Source organism: Lagenorhynchus albirostris, chromosome 8 (genome assembly GCF_949774975.1).
Source record: "Lagenorhynchus albirostris chromosome 8, mLagAlb1.1, whole genome shotgun sequence".
NCBI classification, from domain to species: Eukaryota; Metazoa; Chordata; class Mammalia; order Artiodactyla; family Delphinidae; genus Lagenorhynchus; species Lagenorhynchus albirostris.
This window is the reverse complement of record NC_083102.1, coordinates 60863945-60885730: the sequence shown is the minus strand read 5'-3', so window position 1 is coordinate 60885730 and position 21786 is coordinate 60863945. Positions and strand designations below refer to the sequence as shown.

At 34.3% G+C, this 21786-nt stretch overlaps 1 protein-coding gene across 2 annotated transcripts in view; it reads right to left on the bottom strand.

Annotated features, from left to right (window-relative positions):
* Positions 1-7571: 7571 nt before the first annotated feature.
* MIOS (meiosis regulator for oocyte development) overlaps positions 7572-21786 on the bottom strand; it is a 41350-nt gene continuing 27135 nt past the window's right edge. For both annotated transcript variants that reach the window (XM_060157075.1, XM_060157076.1), the window contains 5 exons: positions 20206-20364; positions 15618-15770; positions 13778-13982; positions 8963-9092; positions 7572-7806 (listed from right to left, as the gene is read on the bottom strand). In XM_060157075.1, coding sequence (XP_060013058.1) covers positions 7710-7806; positions 8963-9092; positions 13778-13982; positions 15618-15770; positions 20206-20364 — 744 coding nt within the window. In that variant the 3' untranslated portion in view covers positions 7572-7709. The remainder of the gene's footprint in view (positions 7807-8962; positions 9093-13777; positions 13983-15617; positions 15771-20205; positions 20365-21786) is intronic.

Below are 21786 nucleotides of genomic sequence, written 5' to 3'. Positions count from 1 at the left end.
TTTTCCCCCCACAGGATATGTTTTATCAGCAGCGAGGACAATATACATTTTTAATTTCTCAGATCCCTAGAAGGAACAGATATATTCTATAATTCATACATTTTCTGTAGAGATAACAGAATTTAATGAAATACTTAAAAAATTTTTTGTTCACCAAATTAGGTGAACAATGTTACCAAAAGAAATGACCTTGAGAATCTGCCCCAGCTTATCTCCAATTTTTTTTTTTTTTTTTCTTTGCGGTACGTGGGCCTCTCACCGTTGTGGCCTCTCCCGTCACGGAGCACAGGCTCTGGACGCGCAGGCCCAGCGGCCATGGCCCACGGGCCCAGCCGCTCCGCGGCACGCGGGATCCTCCCGGACCGGGGCACGAACCCACATCCCCCGCATCGGCAGGCGGACTCCCAACCACTGTGCCACCAGGGAAGCCCTCCAATTTGTTTAATGCTTCCAGTGGAAAATAATGTTCCTGGACTGGAGGAGTATTCTCTTCTGGAAGCCAGCCGTATCTTACCATTCACTTAGAGTTACACTCACTTTTCCAGAAAGAATTTAATGTATTTCAGAAATCTATCTATCTTTAAAAACTGGTGCATTCGTCCTAAGAGTCACAACTGATCCTACATTCTATTTTTGAGGAATGGAAGGAAGTCAGATTTAAGATGAGAAAACGTATTAACTTCCCCACATTTATCAAGCTGCTGAGTATTTTGCTCCATAAATTATACATCTTCATCTATTTGGAGAACATTTATGTGCCATAAAGCCACACACACATAGTTGTACAAATATTAAGTATACCTGCTTAATGAATAATACAAATTTCCAAATTACTGGGGAAAGTACTTTTTCTTTGACATAACTGATATATGTAGCACAGGAACTTTGTGCCATTCAAATTTTTACTATAATCAGCTATCAGATTACTGGATGCTAAAAAGGATATTTCGTTTTACCTACCACATGTCTGGCAGTGGCAACTTCTTGAACTGTCACCAGCAAAGTATATGGCTGCAATATAATAAAATGTGGACAAACATGAATTTTGACATTTGCTCTTTCAAACTCCAGGCTTTCTTGCATACACGTCCCCCACACCCTGGCTCACCCTCCCTCCCCATGTACATACGTATGTATACACATAAGTGGAGTTAATATTCTTTAAGTTAAAAGATGTAAGATCAAATCATTTGCATGATTTCTTACGAAAATGCCTGTTTGAAGTTTATGATACATTAATCCCTTCAAATGCTCTTCCAGACTACTCTTGTCTTTATATTTTAAGAGCCCAACTAATTAGATTCCTATATCTTAATTTCCAGTTATGAAATTAAGGCAACATGCTTTTCATAAACTGAATGGTGAAAGGATTGTATGCACTGAATTACTATTATTGCTGCTATTTCTGACATTACATAAATTATCCTTTAATCCTAAAGTTACCTTCTTAGCAAAGCCTTTCAAAACATTGTATTATTAATAGTAGATCAGTAAGAAAATTACATTTTTTAAATTAATTTTTATTGGAGTACAGTTGCTTTACAATGTTGTTAGAAAATTACACTTCTGAAAAATGTAATGGGCAACCTCTACTTCCTCAAATTATTTCTAATTAGAAAATAATTTTTGAAAGTCCAAAATTAGAAAATTAAATAAAATAAACTGACTTTTTTTTTGGCTGCAGAAAGAGACAAGATGCTATAATGATACTCTTTCCAGCAATTATAAATATTAATCTGAGTGAATTTGAATCTGAAAACAATGCTCATGTCTACCTCTTCCATTAGATATTACAGCTCCTCCAAGGTAAAGATGGTGCCATCAATCCTTTGAAATCATAACCTTAAATGTCTGGCGCATGTAGGCACGCTAATGCTTGGTTCTTTGATGGAAGCATGGACATGCAGGCATGTTCAGAATTCATCACTTAAACATAAGTAGCTTGTTAAATTATTGGAAATGAGTTGAGTAAAATGCACTCTACACTGCATTGGACAATAATTAACTAAATTCTAAACACAGAGGACAGGTGTCCTGCCACAGGCCCAGAGCCAAAACAGAGGAGTCAGAAAATATCCTGAGGAACATCTAGGAGAGAGAAGATTGAAACAAAGTCATTAATTATGTAATACTACCTCAGGAATATCAGAACTATTTTATAGATCCATTTCCCAATGTGTTAAATGGAGAATAAAATGCACTGTTTCCAAATATGACAAAAGAGACAATTAAGAGAAAGAACCACATCTGTTTATTATTCTTATATATTACTGTAGAATATGAAATCTAGAAAAATGTTTTCCAAATAATTAAATCTCAGTAATAATTTTCATAATACCTTATAGCAAGTTTCTTCACCTCATAATAATTTGATTGTTCATTATGGTAAGAACAAGATAACAGGTCATGGGTAACTTTTATAAAAGCCACTAACGTGTGTGTGATATGCATATTCATTTATTTATACATTCATCATTATTGTAGAAAAACTAGAAGATGCAGATAAGAAAAATGCCACTTAAAATTCTATTCTTGGGCTTCCCTGGTGGCGCAGTGGTTGAGAATCTGCCTGCCAATGCAGGGGACACAGGTTTGAGACCTGGTCTGGGAAGATCCCACATGCCGTGGAGCAACTAGGCCCGTGAGCCACAATTACTGAGCCTGCGCGTCTGGAGCCTGTGCTCCGCAACAAGAGAGGCCGTGATAGTGAGAGGACCGCGCACCGCGATTAAGAGCGGCCCCCACTTGCTGCAACTAGAGAAAGCCCTCGCACAGAAACGAAGACCCAACACAGCCATAAATAAATAAATAAATAAAATTTTAAAAAAAATTCTATTCTTGAAAGATGGCCACTGTTAAAATTTTATATTCTCCAATAGTGTTCCATACAAATATATTCTATATATACTATCCTATAACTTGCCTTTCCCTCCATTTATAAATATATCATGAATCGTCCTTTGTCAATAAAAATACCCATACTATTTGAATAGTTAGTATTCCATTGTATGTATGTGACAATTTCTTTACTCTTATTATTGAACATTTAGGCTTCCAAGTTATTATAAAAAATACTGTGATAACCATTTCATAGAAACATACACCTTTGTGTACTTATCCAATTAATCCCTCAGAAAATATTTCCAATATACTATGTCAAAGGGTATGAAGCTTTTTAAGGCTTTTGATACATATTACTCACTGTCCTCAGGAACACTTGTACTAATAACACACTCTCACAAGTTGTTATTTGAGAATGTTCCTTTCCCATATCCATGAAAATACATATTATTCCTTTTAATTTACACAGGCAAGTGAACAGTATCCTGCTGTCGTTTTAATCAGCATTACTTTATTACCAACTTAACATTTATTTATGTTTGTTGGCCATTTTATTTTGGCTGTACAGGTCCTTGATCAATATTATCCATTGGTTGTGTCTTTTCCTTATGGGTTTCAGAACGTCTTTGTGAATTAAGGGTATTAAATTTGTATGCATGTTGTAGCTTACCAGTTTGCTTGCCTTTTAACTCTTTATGGTATTTTTGCCATACCAAACTTTAAAGACTTGGAAGAGAAGCAAGGGTGTGCCTCCCTCCACTTTCCTCTTCTGCACTGCTATGTGCAGAACCAACGGTAACCACTTGATCCTTGTTTTATTCCTATTATTTCCCCACTGCGTTGATGCTGGCTGTTTGAGACAGACAGTAAAAAAGAAGGGGAAAAAAATGAAGAAAAACATTTCCTTTTCATGATAAAAACTAAATCTAAAGAACAAATCAGGAATCAATTTTTGGATTTTATCAACTGCTTTTTACATCCATAGAGCCACTGACATGTTTTTTTCTCTTTTGGTGTATTAATACTAAATATAATAAACCCTCAATTGTCATAGTGAATTATTCTCCTATACACAGTCCATAAAGTAGGACGTGGAAGTATAAAACAGTAATTAAAAGTACAGATTGGGAAGTCAGACTACTGGAGTCTAGGTTGGCTCTGCTATTTATTAGCTGTATAACCTAGGACAAGTGACCTAATGTCCCTATGCCTTAATTGCCTCATGTGTAGAATGGGAGCAGTAATAGTGTATCTGCCTCACAGGGCTACAGTGAGGATTAAACAGGATAATGTGCATGGTACCTGGCAAATAATAAGCACCAACAGTAACTACTGTTCTCAGTAATATACTGTTGGATTAGATATTGACTTTACTTATGAATTTATGATGAATATTCCTAAATGAAATCAGTTCTTTGTGTTGGCAACCTATGTTAATCTGATACCTGGATTACACTATCTTTTAAAAACATTTCGGGAACTTTCCTTCTGTCTATATACTCCAGTAAAAAATTAATACTTTATAAAGATTAATATTTTCATAAAGTGCTTTCTATAATCAGTAAAGAAACCTACAAAATTTTCGAGTAGGAGGGAAAAATAGGCAGATGATGTAATGGGAGAGTAGTGGCTAGATGAGCAGTTGTCCAGCTAGCCCCATCTCTGCCATGGCCATGGGGGTCACAGGCCCTCTATACAAGGATGTTGAACTAACACCTAAAATGCCTCTCCCCTCTCTCTGACACCTCTGAGCAGATGTTAGACGTGTACAACTACTTAGTGCCCACTTGTCTTAACTACAGCTATCCCGAACGAGAACAAACCTCACAGTGTACTTCCTTTTTTATTATCACCATCCTCCCAACATTTTTACTTAAATGAACATCAAGTGTAACAGAATGGCAGAAAAGGAAGGATTTTACTGGGAAAATACTGGATATTTTCTCCTATGAAGGCCAGGACTTAAGAGTTGAATATAGATATGAAAAGTTCAAGTTTTCAGTGGTTACTGGTCAACGGTCCAGATTTACCAAAATTTTAATTTTCATCCCTGGGTTCACTCTTGTATCACATTAAAATCCTAGGTGGTTGTTCAGAGGACTTCTTCATACAGCAGAAAGTAATATTCTAAATACAGGATAAACAAAAGTAGCTAAGTTCTATCTCAAAAGAAAATGCCATAATTTATCCAGATTTGGAAAAACAAGCTCTTGGGAAATTTTCACTACTGAGACAAATGTAAATGTACATACTTTGTTTAAATTATACCATATTCAATTAAAAAGTGTTGACACATGAGTAACCAATAAAGATTAGGTAACAATGACTGTTAAGCACTACCTTTTACAGAGCATTATGCGACGGATATAACACTTCATGTTTATTTCATCACCTAACATGCCCAGTCACCCTATGAGGTAGGAATTTCTATACCTTTTAACATATTAGGAAATTGAAGCTCAAAAAGGTCAAGCCACTTGGCCAAGATACTGGGACTAGGATTATAATTTAAATTTCAAAACCCATACTTTGAATATCTGCAGTCAAATGAGTGACTGAAATTACATCCAGCCATGCAATTAAATGCAGGACTATTTGTTTCTCACTCTAATACTTACTGGGTGTAGCACTGACAATAGAAAGATACTTTTTAAATATACCATTTTAATGAATAATAACCATTCTGGAAAGCTGAAAAACAGAGTCTATAAAAAAGTTACTTCTAAGACTAAGAATCAAATTTGCCATCAAAATAACTACTATTTTATTATTTTATTGGATTATTTGCAGAGTGGTCATAGATAATTTCTAGATTAGACATGTTGACTTCAATCCATTTTTATTCAATTTAAAAAAATAATAAAACACTTTTATTAAACACTTCTATTGAACATGTTTAGGTAAAATATCTCGTTGAGTTTATAAACCCAAATATTAGTGACCAAGTAATAAAAATGAAAAAATTAGTCTATTTTCATGTTCCACATACAATAAAATGCAAAACAAGCATAATAGACATCTTATATGAATATTTGGGTTTCACAGAAAATATTAGAAGGCTGACACAGGCATAAAGTTATTCTTAAAAATGTCATCCTGTGATTACAAGCAGATTATATAATAGACTTTATGCTTATGTCTTATATTGTACTTCCAAAAATTATAAGTATTTTAGATATAACTCTATTCTAAACATCAATTCAAAAATTTACCTTACTTTAGCTAAGGAGAAATGAAAATGTATATAACAGTTTGACACTAAAGCTGACTTTTCATATTTTGGACAGAGCAAATTTGAAAGAAACACTTCAACTGAAGCAACTTTAAAGGTAAAGGTTATGTTTTAGTAAAATGAAATCAGTAAGATTTACTTAGAAGACTGGAAAAAGTCCCCTTAATAACAATCTTTGTTTAAAAAAAAAAAAAGATTGTAACTATTCCCAGTTCTTTCTTTTAAACAAAAGATTGTCATCTAGATGAGATGTTTAGAGTAGATATGCAATGTTTTCCTAGAAAAGAGACTTTTGTAATAGATCTCAAAGTAAAAAATAAATTTAATCCACCTTTGTTCAGGATTTAAGTCATACCTCAAATTAATCTAACAGATCTTAGTTTCACCAGGTAAAATTCCTAACGTGAAAGCTTCTAAAATTCTTGTTTAAGATATTTCTTTCTTCAAAATCTGTAAGATAATTTTTAGGCTTACTTTTTATTTTTCTATAAGTACAACTTCAACTATGAAATTCAGTTCAGTCCTCTGCATATGTCAGATGATGCTACAAATCCTTTGTATTTCTCTTCCAACTATCTAGCTGTGAAAAGGGAAAAAATAAAATTTGAAAATAAAGTCCCTAAATTGGACCAAATATACTTACTTTAAGAAACTTACATTAAAGGTGAAATTATCTCCAAAGTGACTCTGGTTTCCCCAACATCTCAAAGTCTACCTTAGAAAAAACAGGATATTCTGCAAGAGGGAATCCGACAGTAGGACATAGTGACGTAGATTATGCTGAATGGTTGGTCACATATAGACTTGTATACACTTTGTATTCAGCCAAATGCTTCCAGATGATGAGCATAAGATGATAAATTAACAGGGACAGAAATCTTTGAAGACAAATAAGGACATTGGAAAGCAAAAGGTTGAAAGGGAAAATTTTATACGTTTCCTTGAAATGGTGCATATTTTTCTCCTCAGAAGAGAAAAAGTTGTAAGATACATTCTTAATTTTGACTTTTCTTTGGAAGACAATAAATGTCTGTGCCAAAAGATTTCTTATCTTAAAATGAAAGTGTATGAGAGAAGAGACTCCTTAAAAATATATATATCAATCACACCTTGATAAATAATTCTCCAGTGTAGGGTAGGGGGCTTTCTAATTCTAAAAGTAAAAATCCACAATTTAAATTTAATCTGGAAGGAATCTAAGCATGAGTAAGCTTAAACTACTGTCTGAATCACTGAATTGGGCATATTATTCTATTTTAAAAGTGTACAGATTTTACTGAAAGATAACCAATTGCAACATAAAAAGTATGGTTTCAAGGTCTGTTCTTGGTCACTCCAGAAACTCTGTTTGCACAGTGTTCATAATTTCAACAAAACCCTAAAAAGTTCTTTCCAAAATGAACTTTTCCAACCTACTGAACAGAATTCATGCCCACACTCTGTTCATTTCAGCAGCATTTGTCTCTGTGAAGTACATCAAAATCATTCAAACATCAAATTGGTGATTTGATAGAATGATTTATTTTCCCATTACAGGAAAGTCATGAGTGACTTGTTCTGAGGTATGTTTCTGAGCTATGAAGGACATCTATCAGAAAGCTCCACACTTGAAGGTTCCTCTTTAGGGGATAACATTTTATGGCTGGACAGTCTCTGCAGGTACCAGATTCCCTGTTGTATCCAACTGCATACATTTACACGTGCATGCAGACACAGGACACTCGGCATGATCCCTGAAAAATAGGCCAAGTCACAGTTAAACATCTAAATTACACATACATACATACATTTATCTATATACCTATCGATATCTATAATGCAATTTTTCAAATGGCATTTGAAAATTACAGGAATTAAAACCCAAAGACAAAAAGCATTAAAAGCATTAAACTAGAAATAAGTGCTAGCCTGAACATGGGGAGCAAGTTACTGAAAAATGAACAGCATTACTTTCTAAATATATAATAAGCTATCTCATTTACAGTTATGAATGTGACAGGGATGTGCTCAGAGTTTAAATTAAAGCCAATGTGACAAACTGGGTGTAAAAGGTATAGCACTGAAGAGTACAGGGCCACTGATACTACTCAAAGTAAAGTTAAATATGGTCTTGAGTCTCCACTGTATGAAGTGCATACTTACTACATAGCAAACTTATTTATGAGATAACTAATATAGGAGTTTGACATGTATTCTATCATTGAATTCAGTTACATACTATATATTATATATATGATATGATATTCAGTCAGTCGTAAAAAACTGCAAATATATCCTTTCCTCAAGTAAAGTTAAATAATGCTTTTCAAATATTTAACCCATACATAATATTTAAACAATTTCTTATACAAGTATTAATTTTATAGTTTAAGATTACATAGGCTAGTGATAGAAATGTTCACACCACCTTTGTTAACTTAAGTGACAGTATAAAAGAAATTCATCCTTTGGCTGTATAAATCTGAACTATTTAAAAGGTCATCTGCTTTATCTCCTCTAACTCCAAGCCTATTAAAGAAAGAATGGGGACGTCCCTGGTGGCGCAGGGGTTAAGAATCCACCTGCCAATGCAGGGGACACAGGTTTGAGCCCTGATCCGGGAAGATCCCACATGCCGCGGAGCAACTAAGCCGTGCGCCACAACTACTGAGCCTGCGCTCTTGAGCTCGCGAGCCACAACTACTGGGCCCGCGTGCCACAACTACTGAAGCCTTCACGCCCTAGAGCCTGCGCACTGCAACAAGAGGAGCCACTGTAATGAGAAGCCCCTGCATTGCAACGAAGAGTGGCCCCCGCTCGCTGCAACTAGAGAAAGCCCGCGCACAGCAACAAGACCCAATGCAGCTAAAAGAATTAATTAATTAAAAGAAGAAGGAATGTGCTGATTACCTGAACCAACTAAGCATGTGTCCAGCATGCCCACCGTGTCTGCAATTGTGACACCATGTAAACCAGTTGTTAAACTGAGCTAATTTTTTGTCTTTGCTCAAGTCTACTTTTTCATCTGATTTGGAGCCTCCTATGGGTTAAAGACAGTGATCTTCATTAACTATATCATAATACTTTATTCAAAGTTTCTTAAAAGGTATTTCTAATATTATGTCAAAATACAAATCACATATCATACTGAAACAGCAATTTTAATGCTAGAATCTAGTTTAGATTGAAAAATATACCAAATAACCAGTTTCCTTATATTTTTAATAGTCAATAATAAATGGAAAAATAGAAATTATCAAACCCACTTAGAAGCAATCTGAATGAACAATTTTAGAGAAACAATCAGTAGTTTAAAAAACTTCGCATAAAGAAAATACCAAGTCCAGTTTACAGGTGAGTTCTACCAAACACTGAAAGAACAGGTAATTTTCATCTACACAAACTTTTCCAAAGAACAGGAAAAGAGGGGCAATTTCCCAATGCACTTCATGAGGTGGGTACAGCTTTGCTAACAAAATCAGACAAAGCCAATATGAGAAAGATTATAGGCCAATCTTCCTCCTGAACAGACAATAAAATCCTAAGTAAAACATTACCAAATAGTATGATTTAGCAATTCTACTTCTAGGAAAATGCACTGGAGAAACTTCTGTGTATGGTAAAAGGAGACATATGTAGGAATGTTCATAGCAGCACTGTTCATAACAGTAAAAATCTGGAAACCAAGTGTCCATCAATAGTAGAATAGAAAAATTTGTGTAGTCATAAATGGAATACAAAGCAGTAATTAAAAAAAGGAATAAATGACCACTACATTAATCAGCATAATTGAAACTAAAAAAAAGAAGAAAAAATCCCAACTCCAATGTTGAGCAAAAAAGGCTTGTTGAAGGACATATGTGTATGACTCATTTACATAGAATTTAAAACACAGACGACAGTAATCGTGTAAAAAAACTATACAGACAAGCAAGAGACTAAACTAACACACAATTTAGGACAATAATGACCTTTGGGAAGAGCCCAAAGAGGTGGTATGAAGTAGGGAGAAACAATCCAAGGCACTAGTATAGACAATGCTATCTTAAAGCAGAGTAAAAGACTCACTGATGATTGATTTATCATTGTACACGATGTACATGTATAGTACATTACTATACATTTGTTATTCACAAAAACTTGAAGAAAAATGTGTTACTACACATGTACGTTTACACATGTACAACTACACACAAATTTACATAACTTTTAGTGCTTGAAAAATGCTCATTCTATTAATTTTGGCCACCTTAATATGTTTTATTTTGTTCTAAAACAGCAAATCAAATTATTTTAAGATCATATATAATTAGAGACAAGAAAAGAAAAATGAGTAAGTAAAAATATTAAGTTTAATTAAGCAATTGTGTACCTATTAAGACATAATGCTATGTTCAAAATTTCACCTGGGCCGTTGCTGGTCACACTGTAATGACCACAATTGTCTTGTAAACAATTATTTTAAATACCCATCTCTTTTTGCTAATGGTATGGAGATGAAAGGATGTGAAGGTGGTTCAAGAATTTAAGATGTACACACACTGAAATTCTTCCTAAAACCTTCATAAAGACAAGTAATAATGAAAGAGAGAAAAAGAGAGAAGAGAAAAAGGAAATACAGATCTTTTAAATATAAGGTATTTTATACCTTTGTGTATAGTTCTCATTAGTGATTTTCACTTTGTTTTTGTAACTTCGAATACAAAGAGAAAACAGACTGAGTCTAGAACAAATTAATCCTTATGTTTCTGATGAAGCTGAAAATAACAGCTCTACCTCACTGCCATGTGAGAAGGCATTTTAAGATCAAATAGCTTTTAAATTTAAAAGATTTATAGTGAATTATGAAAAGGCTATAGAATAGTTGAGGGTAACTAAAGTTTCACTTAGGCACTAACAACAACAATAATAATAAAAAAAAGAAGAGTAAGAAACGAATATATAATCTAACTTTTAAAAATGTATCATACCTAGAAGTTAAGCTCTATAAGGACAGCGATTTTTATCTGTTTTGTTCACTGTAACATTTCTAGCACTTAGAAAAACAGCTACGAAACAAACACTGTTGAATAACGCTTATAATTTTTAATGCTAAATATTACTGTTTATAACATAAACATTATAACTATAAACTCAGTGAGACAGTTTCAATAGAGTTCCAATCCTCAAAGCACAAGTGACTGTAAAAATTTGTAACCCCCAGTTAAATAAGCTTATGGAAATTCTGGCCATTTGGATCACAAAGCATGATGGATGGATGCCATCTCTAATTGCAGGCAAAGCAACACAGAGGTTTGTATACCTAAATCTTTAAACTGCCATGAGGCAACATTTGATTTCTATCAGGTCCTATTTTATTCTGGAACTCAGATTTTTCTGATTTTACAGAATAAAAAAAGAAAATGCTTATTACTTTGTAATTAACTCAGCTCAGTAATGCCTTTAAAGATCAGATTCAGGCTCCCTTAATTTTCCTACACTGTTTCCTAGACTCTGTCACACTGATGCACTTGGTAGTTCCCATACACTCTGTACTTATCAACTTCACTAATCTCTTTACCTTAGTTCATGCTTTGTACTCTTTGCCTACAACCTGGATAGGCTTCCCTAAAATCTTCACATATTTAAATCTATCAGACTTTAGAGGACCAACTTAAATGGCATCTTCTTTTTGAGGTTTTTCAGATATGCTTCAGATAGAAGCAATGTTACCCTCTTTCAAAATTCCTAACATTTTCTTTATATAATACCCCTTATTCACCTCAGAGAGCTAAATGCATTTCAGAATTTGGAATCTTTGGGGATGTTAGGAAAATAATGAGCAAATATTATATAACACCTCCAGGAAAAGTCTGAGGTACCATCTTGTAATTAAACACATTAGTATTTCTGCAGTGAAACATATGAATGTTCACAAATAAACAAGAGAAATAAAAACTTTAATAACTTCACGTCAATTCTGAACAGATTTTTTCTTTTGCCAAATGAGATTATTTTAAATTCATTAAAAAAAATTTTTTTTGGCTTTTCAGATCTTTAGAGATTTTGGAATGACAGATAAAAGATTCTGGACTAGTATTTATTTTCTAGAACATATAATTTCTTATTTTACATTAGCTATCCATGCTCATTATATACCATAAGCTCCACGAGGATCTTTGAGTCATCCTAGCACATCAGCCTTAACTTAGTGCATTAAACATGTACTCAAATCTATATAAAGAAATTATTTCTGAAGCAAATTTAGAAAAAAATTTTTGAAGCAAATATGAGAAAATGTTAAGACTTGATAAACCTGGGTGTTGAATATTCGTTAAATTAACAGTCTCTATAACAGAGAACTTAAAATGTTTTATGATTTAATTTTCTTCAAATTCCAGAAAATTGCTTTTATCTTTTCTTACCTATTTCAAAAATAGAAAAAACTGAAAAGCTAGTATCTAGCAAAAAGAAACAGCACTCTAGCCATTACAGCTTCCTGAGGCTTATGGTCCAAAAGACATATTAAGTTGAACTATTTCTATGTATCTCAGTTCACATAGAACTTATTTACGCTATATTTTGCCTCCTTGTTCTTTCATTGTAGTAGATTTTTATTCCCAATTGTTATTTTCTATTTATTTGTATCAAGGACGTAAAAAAAGTGATCAACATGCAATGTTAAAAATGAAAAGCCTTGATTAAAGCTTAAGTCAAAACTAACATGTGCATTTGAAAACATCACATATTGCATTTGTTAAAAAAAAGGCACTATGTTGAAAAATAACTTAATGATACTAGCAAATCTCTTTCACAGATGTTAATGTAACAATAAAACAGACTATTTACAAGAACCAGCTACAGAACAGAATTCCAGAATTTCACAACTAGAAGGGATCTCCCAGTCCAACACCTCATATGTAAGAGCGTTAAAGTGACTCTCAAGGTCACCGACTAAATGTCACAGAGCCAGAACTACAACAGGCATTCTAATACCATACTCAGTTCTTTATTCCTTATTCATTTACCAGTATGCCAGATATTCAAATGTTTTTCATTAAATTTTTTGCTATAGCATCATTTTCAAGTTATATAAATAGCTGAAATGTTTCTAGCCACTAGGTACATTATATTCAATTATCTACTGTTCTCAAAAATTTTCTCTATATGTTTACTTTAAGCAGTAAACAATGTTAATATTTCTAACCATTAAAAAAGTATATATATTTACTAGGTAGCTGACAAATATAGCAGAAGCCAACACCAAAACTTAGAAGTAAAGGGATCTGACTTCTAGGTTAATACATTCTCTACATATTTTCACAGGTAGATTTTGAACATGAAATAAGAGAAAATGTCAAAGTGCTTTGAGACTATCAAAAATTCTTTATGCACACAAGGTATTTGTTACTAGATGGGGCCACAGTGACTTTTAAACATAAAATTTGAGGGAGCTCCTTTTAGAAAAAGTGGTAAGAAAATGTTATAAGATTATTTAATATTTAAGCTCTTCTCACGAATGTTAAATTGGCAAGCATCTGTGAGATTACCTGAGATATCATGGATATAGATTTTACTTTTAATGTACAGATTTCATAGAGAACACAAAAACCTTCAAGCCAGCAAAGCGGCTTGCTCTTAGAAATAATATAAACTCAAGAGGGTATGTCTTTTATTTACAACATTAAATCAATTATGTAGAAACAATTTCAGCTCCAAAAAGTATACTGTAGAATTATGTCATACCAGGACAACTAGAAACAGGTGTTCCCATATTGATGAGGCAAAGTGCACATCGAGGAAGGGGTTTTCGACAGCCAGGGCAACTTGTGACTTTAGATTTTGTTGGTGAGCCACTGACACCATACTGACTAAAACCTCTGCCCTGATGGGGCACAGTTGAGCAGCTGTAGGAGATAGACTTTCCACAAAAATTGCAACTCACAAACACCTATAAAACAAATGAAAGGAGAAATAAATACAATGCAAACTTTATGAATAAAATAAATATAAAATAATCAAAGTCTGATCCTAACAAATTACTTTTAAATAATTTTTAAATTTTATTGTGTATTATAAAATAATTTATCTGCTAAGTTGATGAGCTCTCATTTAAGACTTCCACTTAGCAGTTACATTATTTGAATACTTCTTCTCTGTTACCTTTGTTTAGTTATATTCTTCCTAACATCACTGTGATCTACAGAAAAAAATAACAAGGACTTTAGAGTTCACCCTGGGATATTACAAAATATCCCATTATGACTTTTGATACAAAGTTCAATGATATTATCTCCTAAACAAAATTTTCTTGTAAATAAAACTCTCATTTCCTAAGATAAAAAGGAGTTAAGGATCCTATAATAGCTAAAACTTTAGAATAATAGCAATATAAACTGTTCATTACGCCTTTATATTAAACTCCTAGACTCTTGAACACTTATGATATAGATTAGTAACAAATATTATCATGTACTGCTATTTGATTAATACTCAGGTTGTTTTAATACAAACAGTAATTTCTCAAATTTCTAAAATAAGAAAATAGCACCATCCAGTGCTCACATGGAGCATATACCTGATATTTAACGACTGAACTCAGACACAGTGATTTCACGTCAAGTGCTTTATGTAATAATTGATCTCACGTTGCTTTTTTTTTTTTTTTTGAGGTACGCAGGCCTCTCACTGCTGTGGCCTCTCTCGTTGCGGAGCACAGACTCCGGACGCACAGGCTCAGCGACCATGGCTCACGGGCCCAGCCGCTCCGTGGCATGTGGGATCTTCCCGGACCAGGGCACGAACCCGTGTCCCCTGCATCAGCAGGCGGACTCTCAACAACTGTGCCACCAGGGAAGCCCACGTTGCTTTTTTTTAATTGAAGTATAGTTGACTTACAATACTGTGTTAGTTTTAGGTGTACAGCAAAGTTATTCAGTTATATATATACTTTTTCAGATTCTTTTCCATTATAGATTATAACAAAACACGAATATATTCCCTATGCTATACAGTAAATCCTTGTTGTTTATTTTATATACAGTGCTGATCTCATGTTTTTTTAAACTACTGCTTAGAGAAAAATAAATTTCTATGTCTAATTAGACATATATACATATACATATATATATATACTGTTAAAGAAACAACTCCTGCCTTATTACATATAACAGTGAAGAAAGTGTCAATATGTAAGTGGAATGTGTAAGAACATACAGTAGTTTAGATTCTGAAAGATCTTGGAATGTATTAGAAATCCTTGGACAACCCTAGGACTGATTTAGGTTTGCCTAAGATGCTCTAGACCTGCTGTGGTTTGCTCTGTGTCAGACTAAAGCCCAAGTCACTGAGATGATTGTTAGGAAGTGGCACGATCGAAAAAACAGGAAGATTAAGGACAAAGTGCACTCTGGGATAGATAAAGACATGGGAACTCAACATGAGCAAAAGAATGAGTATATTGATAACAATTTATTAAATTGAACCCTCAATTTACCCTATATAACATGCTGTAAACACTTCTATTTTTTGGCTGGGCTATTAGGTACATGTTACAATTTGATTCTCTCCAAAACAATGTACTTACCTGTGCTAAAGGCTTAGAACTGGGATCCAACTTACTCCTGTGAATATCAAATTCAGCTCGTTTGTGCCAAAACCTCCAGGCATCTAATAAATTTCTATAATTCTCAATCCAGTACTGAACTCTTTCATCTTTAAGAACATCTAAGGGAGAGCCCTAAAAAGAAAACATGAATTATTTCAGTTTTTAACATTTTCCTGGGTAAGCCTGAAGATTCTAGGCAACATGCGAGTATGTGTCATATGGGAAGAAACAGGCCTCTTTTTTTGCCAAAAGCTGGCTCCTAATGAGGATACAGATAAAATAACTGATGGAAGCTTCATTAATTTACTTTAAGCTGGCCTCTACCAACGACATAAATATGCACTGTATATACCATTATATCCTGCCAGGGAAATGTAATTTTCTACCTCTTATTTAGGTGTAAAGACCTAAGAGCAATCAATTCACCTTCCTAGTTGAATGCAATAAAAAAAGACGCAAATGTTTTTTGTCCCAACAATTAAAACCTCTAGGTTCACAAAATATATTTACTATCTCATCTAAATACACACCAAAATTGCTCAATCACATTTAAAAATAATACTGAGCTTGGTCCTTCATATCTAGCAATGTATTGTGGATTAAGATGCTATTTTTGTATACCTATTTATCTAAAAGTTAAAACTGCCTATTCTCTCCCTCACCTTCAATTAAAACATATATTTATCACCTTCAAATTAAAAAAAAAAAAAGAAGAAAGAAAGAAAAAAACCAACACTGAACCAAAAATTTTTAGTTCTTTTGCCCCTAGGCCACAGTGAAAAGGAACAATTCCTTTTCCTTAAATTTACTTTAGATTCCTTCTCATTAAGAACTTCAATTTTTTTGCCACTAAGACTTTTCCTAGAGCTGTATTTTCCCTGGCAGCTGTGACATTCCACATTTCACCTACGCTTGCTTTGGGTTTTCGCAGAATGCTTTTAGCTCTGTTGAGGATATTGTCCTTATCTTCACATGATGAAGAAAGTAGAGAAAGCCTCTACCTCCCATGATGCTACGGCCATTAATTTAAAGCCAAGTTTTTCCAGTTCTGTTTGGGGGCCACAGAGAAAGTAAAATGTCAGAGGCAACTTAGCATGCATCTTATGGAAAAAGGGAAGAAACCTATAACAGCTAATAAAGACAATCTACCTTTAGACATTCCATCAAAATAGAAGCATATCTTTCACCTAGTAATTAAGTATTAATTTCAATTACTAGAGTTAAATTTAGCTAAAAGAACATGTGAAAAACTCATAGTTGACAACTTCATTTCTTAAAAAATAAACATCTACTACAGTCCTAATTATGACCAACTAGGCAGAACTAAGTACTAAAGTATAATACAATCCCTGATTTAAAAAGAAAATTCACAGAAAAATCAGAAATCTTCATACCCCACTCTTTCCCCTTCCACGGCAGTGAGGATAAACTACGAAATAATCTGGTCAATATTTGGTAAGTCTTCCCTAGAACCGCCCCAATAAAACTTAAAATCAAGGTCTGAAAAAGTCTACAGAGAAAACAGTTCAGAGATTAAGTCTGACCAAATTAAAATTAGAAGAGCTTGGGAAATGCCATGGGCTTCCCTCAGTAACAAAATGTAAGACCTAAGTGATCAGCAAGTAACTAAACTTCCAAAAGCATTAACCAACATTCTTCAGAAAAAAGGAAAAGAACCTAGATGTCTATAATATACTGCAAACAATGGCCAGTATTCAATAAAAAATCACTAGACATATAAAGAAACAGGTAAATGTGTTTCAAAGTAAAGGAAAAAGGCAGTCAATAGAACTAAACCTTAAATAGCCCTTATGTTAGAGTAAGTAAAGATCTAAATGCAGCTATTATTCAGACTTAGGGGAAAATAGTGTTTTAATTAGTAAACAGATAGGGCTCTGAGCTGAAAAATATAAACTATAAAAAAATGGAGACTCTGGAACTAAAAAGTACAATAACTGAAATTAAAGAATTCCCTGGAAAACCTAACATCAGATAGAAGGTGACAGAATAACCAATTAACAAATCAAAAGAATTTATCCAATTTGAAGAACAGAAGAAAAAAGATGAAAGGAAAATAAACAGAGCCTCAGATATCTGTGGGACAATATCAAATGGTTTAATATACGTGCAGTAATAGTCCAAGAAGGGGAATGAGATTGAGGCAGAAAAAAATATTTAGAGAAATAATGCTTGAAGACTTCCCAAATCTAATGAAAAACACTGACTTGCAGATCCAAGAACCTCAGTGAATCACAAGCAGGATAAAAAGAACCACAACTACGCTTCAAGGGTTAAACTGCTAAAAATCAAAAGAAAATCTTGAAAGCAGCCCAAGGAAAAATGAAGCATTACATAGGGAAAACAAGGATAGTAATATGTGACTTCTCATCAGAAACAATGGAGGCCAGAACACTGTGAAACCACGTCTTTGAAATGCTGAAAGAAAATGAGCGAAATAGACATTTTCAATTAAAAGTAGGCTGAGAGAATCTGTCCCCAGTAAATGTGAACTATAAGAAATGCTAAAGAGAAAGACCAAAGGGAAACAATATGAGATGGAATTTGAGTCTCTGGTAAGGAATAAACAGTACCAGGCATGGTAAATAATAAATATAAAAGCCCATGTTGGGGCTTCCCTCGTGGCTCAGTGGTTGAGAGTCTGCCTGCCGATGCAGGGGACACGGGTTCGTGCCCCGGTCCGGGAAGATCCCTCATGCCGCGGAGTGGCTGGGCCCGTGAGCCATGGCCGCTGAGCCTGCGCGTCCGGAGCCTGTGCTCCACAGCGGGAGAGGCCACAACAGTGAGAGGCCCGTGTACCGAAAAAAAAAAAAAAAGCCCATGTTTTCATTCTTCACATAATTTACATAAAAGACAACTGACTGTTCAAAGCAAAAATAATAACACTAAGTTGGAGTTTATAATGGATGTAGAAGCAAAATACAAGACAATAGGACAAAGGAGGGGGATTTGTAAATGGAATTACACTGTTGTAACATGAAATATGAAGCAAAAAGTGGGAAGTGTCAGGTGTGAGGTAAGAAAGAGAAAAGGTGAAGTAGGAAGCATGATGTATGAGGTATGAAATGTAAAGTAAGAGGAGGTAAAATGTTGACTGATGAGTTAAGGATGCATATTGTTAGACCTATAGCAACTACTCAAAAGAAGAAGATAATGAAAAGGGGTATAGCTAAAAAGCTAATAGATAAAGTGAAATACTAAAATATCCAATTAGCCCAAAAGAAGGCAGGAAAGGAACAGAAAAACAAAAGGAAGAAGAAAAAGCAAAATAGAAAACTAATAGCAAGATGATAGACTAAATCTTGACCATATAAATATAAATGGAGGAAACTTTTCAATTCAAAGGCAGCTGATCATCAGACTAAATTTTTTTTTAAAGCAAGATTCAATTACACGCCACATTTTCCATTTTATGGAAATGGATTCAATTACACGCCACAGCCCTCTCACCGCTGTGGCCTCTCCCGTTGCGGAGCACAGGCTCCGGATGCGCAGGCCCAGCGGGCCCAGCCGCTCCGCGGCATGTGGGATCTTCCCAGACCGGGGCACAAACCCGTGTCCCCTGCATCAGCAGGCAGACTCTCAACCACTGCGCCACCAGGGAAGCCCTACACACCGCATTTTAAATGTATTTTATAAACCTTGTTAAGAGGTTACCGACCATTTGCATTCCATAGCCATACATCTACAGCTTGGTTTAACAAATGTGAACTCATTTCAGTAAGAAAACAATGATACCTTATGCTATAGAAGGACACCTTTTCTTCCATGGTCAGTGTCCTGTTACCTTAGGGTAAGTTTACATTGTGGTTTGTGAGCCAATCAATATCTACTTTTGTTCATAAGAAGGTATGGTGGCGGAAGGGGGCATTTTACTTTGCTTAGCCAGTATGCAGCATGCTATCATATTGTATAAAAGGATAAGGACAGGAAAGAGAACACTAAGAAGGATAAGATTAGCTGGAGGGCCACAGGAAATCTCAGGAAAAAGCTCTAAAATGTCACCATATTTCCAACAAAAGCAAAGTAGTAGGGAATCTTTGCCAGGAATCCATTTTTAACCACTGGACAGTAAAAACTGAGAGAAAATAGATGACTGATTATAGCAAATCATGCCCATTTAATAAATGAGGAAATGAGATAATAAAAGGGAATAATGAGAATTAAGACAGCTGTGTGCAACTTGCCTTCTGTATTTCAAGAAAAATGTATAGTAATTCAGATCAGGGAAAGGCAATCTCTTTGTAGAAGGTGTTGTTCTGTCAACAACTGGAGAAAACGAAGAGAGGTGTCTCTGCTCCATTTGAGCTTTACATAAATTCAAGACTGACACTTCTCAAAGTGAAAGGAAAACCCAGATAACCCAATGCAGGAGGCTTAGGGATGTAAGGTAAGGCAGAAGTTCTGTAGATCAAGTGATTTAAAGCTAAACGTCTTCTAAAGATCGTCAGCAAGTAACAGGGCATATCCACTCAGTGAGGGAAGAAAATACAGAAGGCTAAGCATTTTTTTTTCCCTTAAAATATTGCTGCCACCAGGTTGCGCTAACCTGTAACATGCAGTAACTTGCTGTTTGTACATCTCCAGTTCGGTCAACATAACTCTCCATTAAGTCCACTCCATCTTTAGTAAGGCCTGTAAGCAGTATTCCTTCCAAATTTCCAGCCTCTTTCATTTCATTGGTCAACTTTTCGATGTACCTATTTAACTGGAAAATTCAAAGTGATTTTTCTAAAGCAATCCATTTGACTATTTGTATTTTCTGCTTCATAAATTCTACATTTGAAACAATTTTACTCTTAAGGGAAAACAGTTTAAAACAAAAGCCCGTGTAAAAATCTAGATATGTGATCTCTAAGAAGTCTGCATCTATTATAACTTACAATACAGCATTCATGATCATTTAAAGTATTTTTTTAAAAAGGCAAGGTATTTACTATCTTTTGATAATTGTTCTATAAAAGATCCACAGAGGGTTTACTATTTTAAATTTAAAGAGAACTGTCCTTATTATTTTGCAAAGTTATTGATGTCTATTATACAGTACGGAGTAATAAACTCACAGAATCTGAGTTGGAAGGGAACTTCAAGATTACCGACAATAACCATTTCTTGTATTATATATAGGATGGATAAACATTAAGGTCCTACTGTATAGCACAGGGAACTATATTCAATATCCTCCTGTAATAAACCATAATGGAAAACAATATGAAAAGGAATACATATAGGTATAACTGAGTCACTTTGCTGTATAGCAGAAATTAACGCAACACTGTAAAACAACAATACTTCAATAAAATTTAAAAAAAAAGAACTTGTAAATCTCTTTTGGGATTTTGATCTGTAAAGCTCATGGGTCCTTTACAATCTTATCCTAAACAAACAAACACAAAAACAAACCATTTCTTATAAGGTCTTGCCTGACTTTATCCTACCCCAAACTCTAGCCAAGATGGCTTTATGTTCCCCAGCACTTTCTCATTATTGTAGTACTCAGCACAACATATTACTAGTTGCTTATGTGCATTTCTCTCTCACTATCTACATAGCATATTCACGTACTAGCTGTTTATTGTATTAAAAAATGAAGGAATCCTTTGATAGCATCACTAAGAGGTGAGTTTAACATCTTTATCTACTGATTAATCTCACTCACCACAGCAAAAATAAACTAAAATATTAAGTCAGCATTTTTTTAAGTATAGTTGGTTTACAATGTTTTTAGTTTCAGGTGTACAGCAAAGTGATTCAGTTATACACATATATATCTATCCTTTTTCAGATTATTTTCCCTTATAAATTATTACAAGATATTGAGTATAGTTCCCTGTGCTATACAGTAGGTCCTTGTTAAATCAGCATTCTTAAATAAGTAAACTTAGGTATGATACATGTTTATAATAGCTCAATCTAATAAGAAATTATGACCTCACTTTTTAGAAGAATTTATATATAAACCTCACAGATACATATTTATACATAAAGATTAGTTTCTTAATCCAGTGACAGTAAATATATATATATATTTTTTTGCGGTACACGGGCCTCTCACTATTGTGGCCTCTCCCGTTGCGGAGCACAGGCTCCGGATGTGCAGGCTTAGCGGCCATGGCTCACGGGCCCAGCC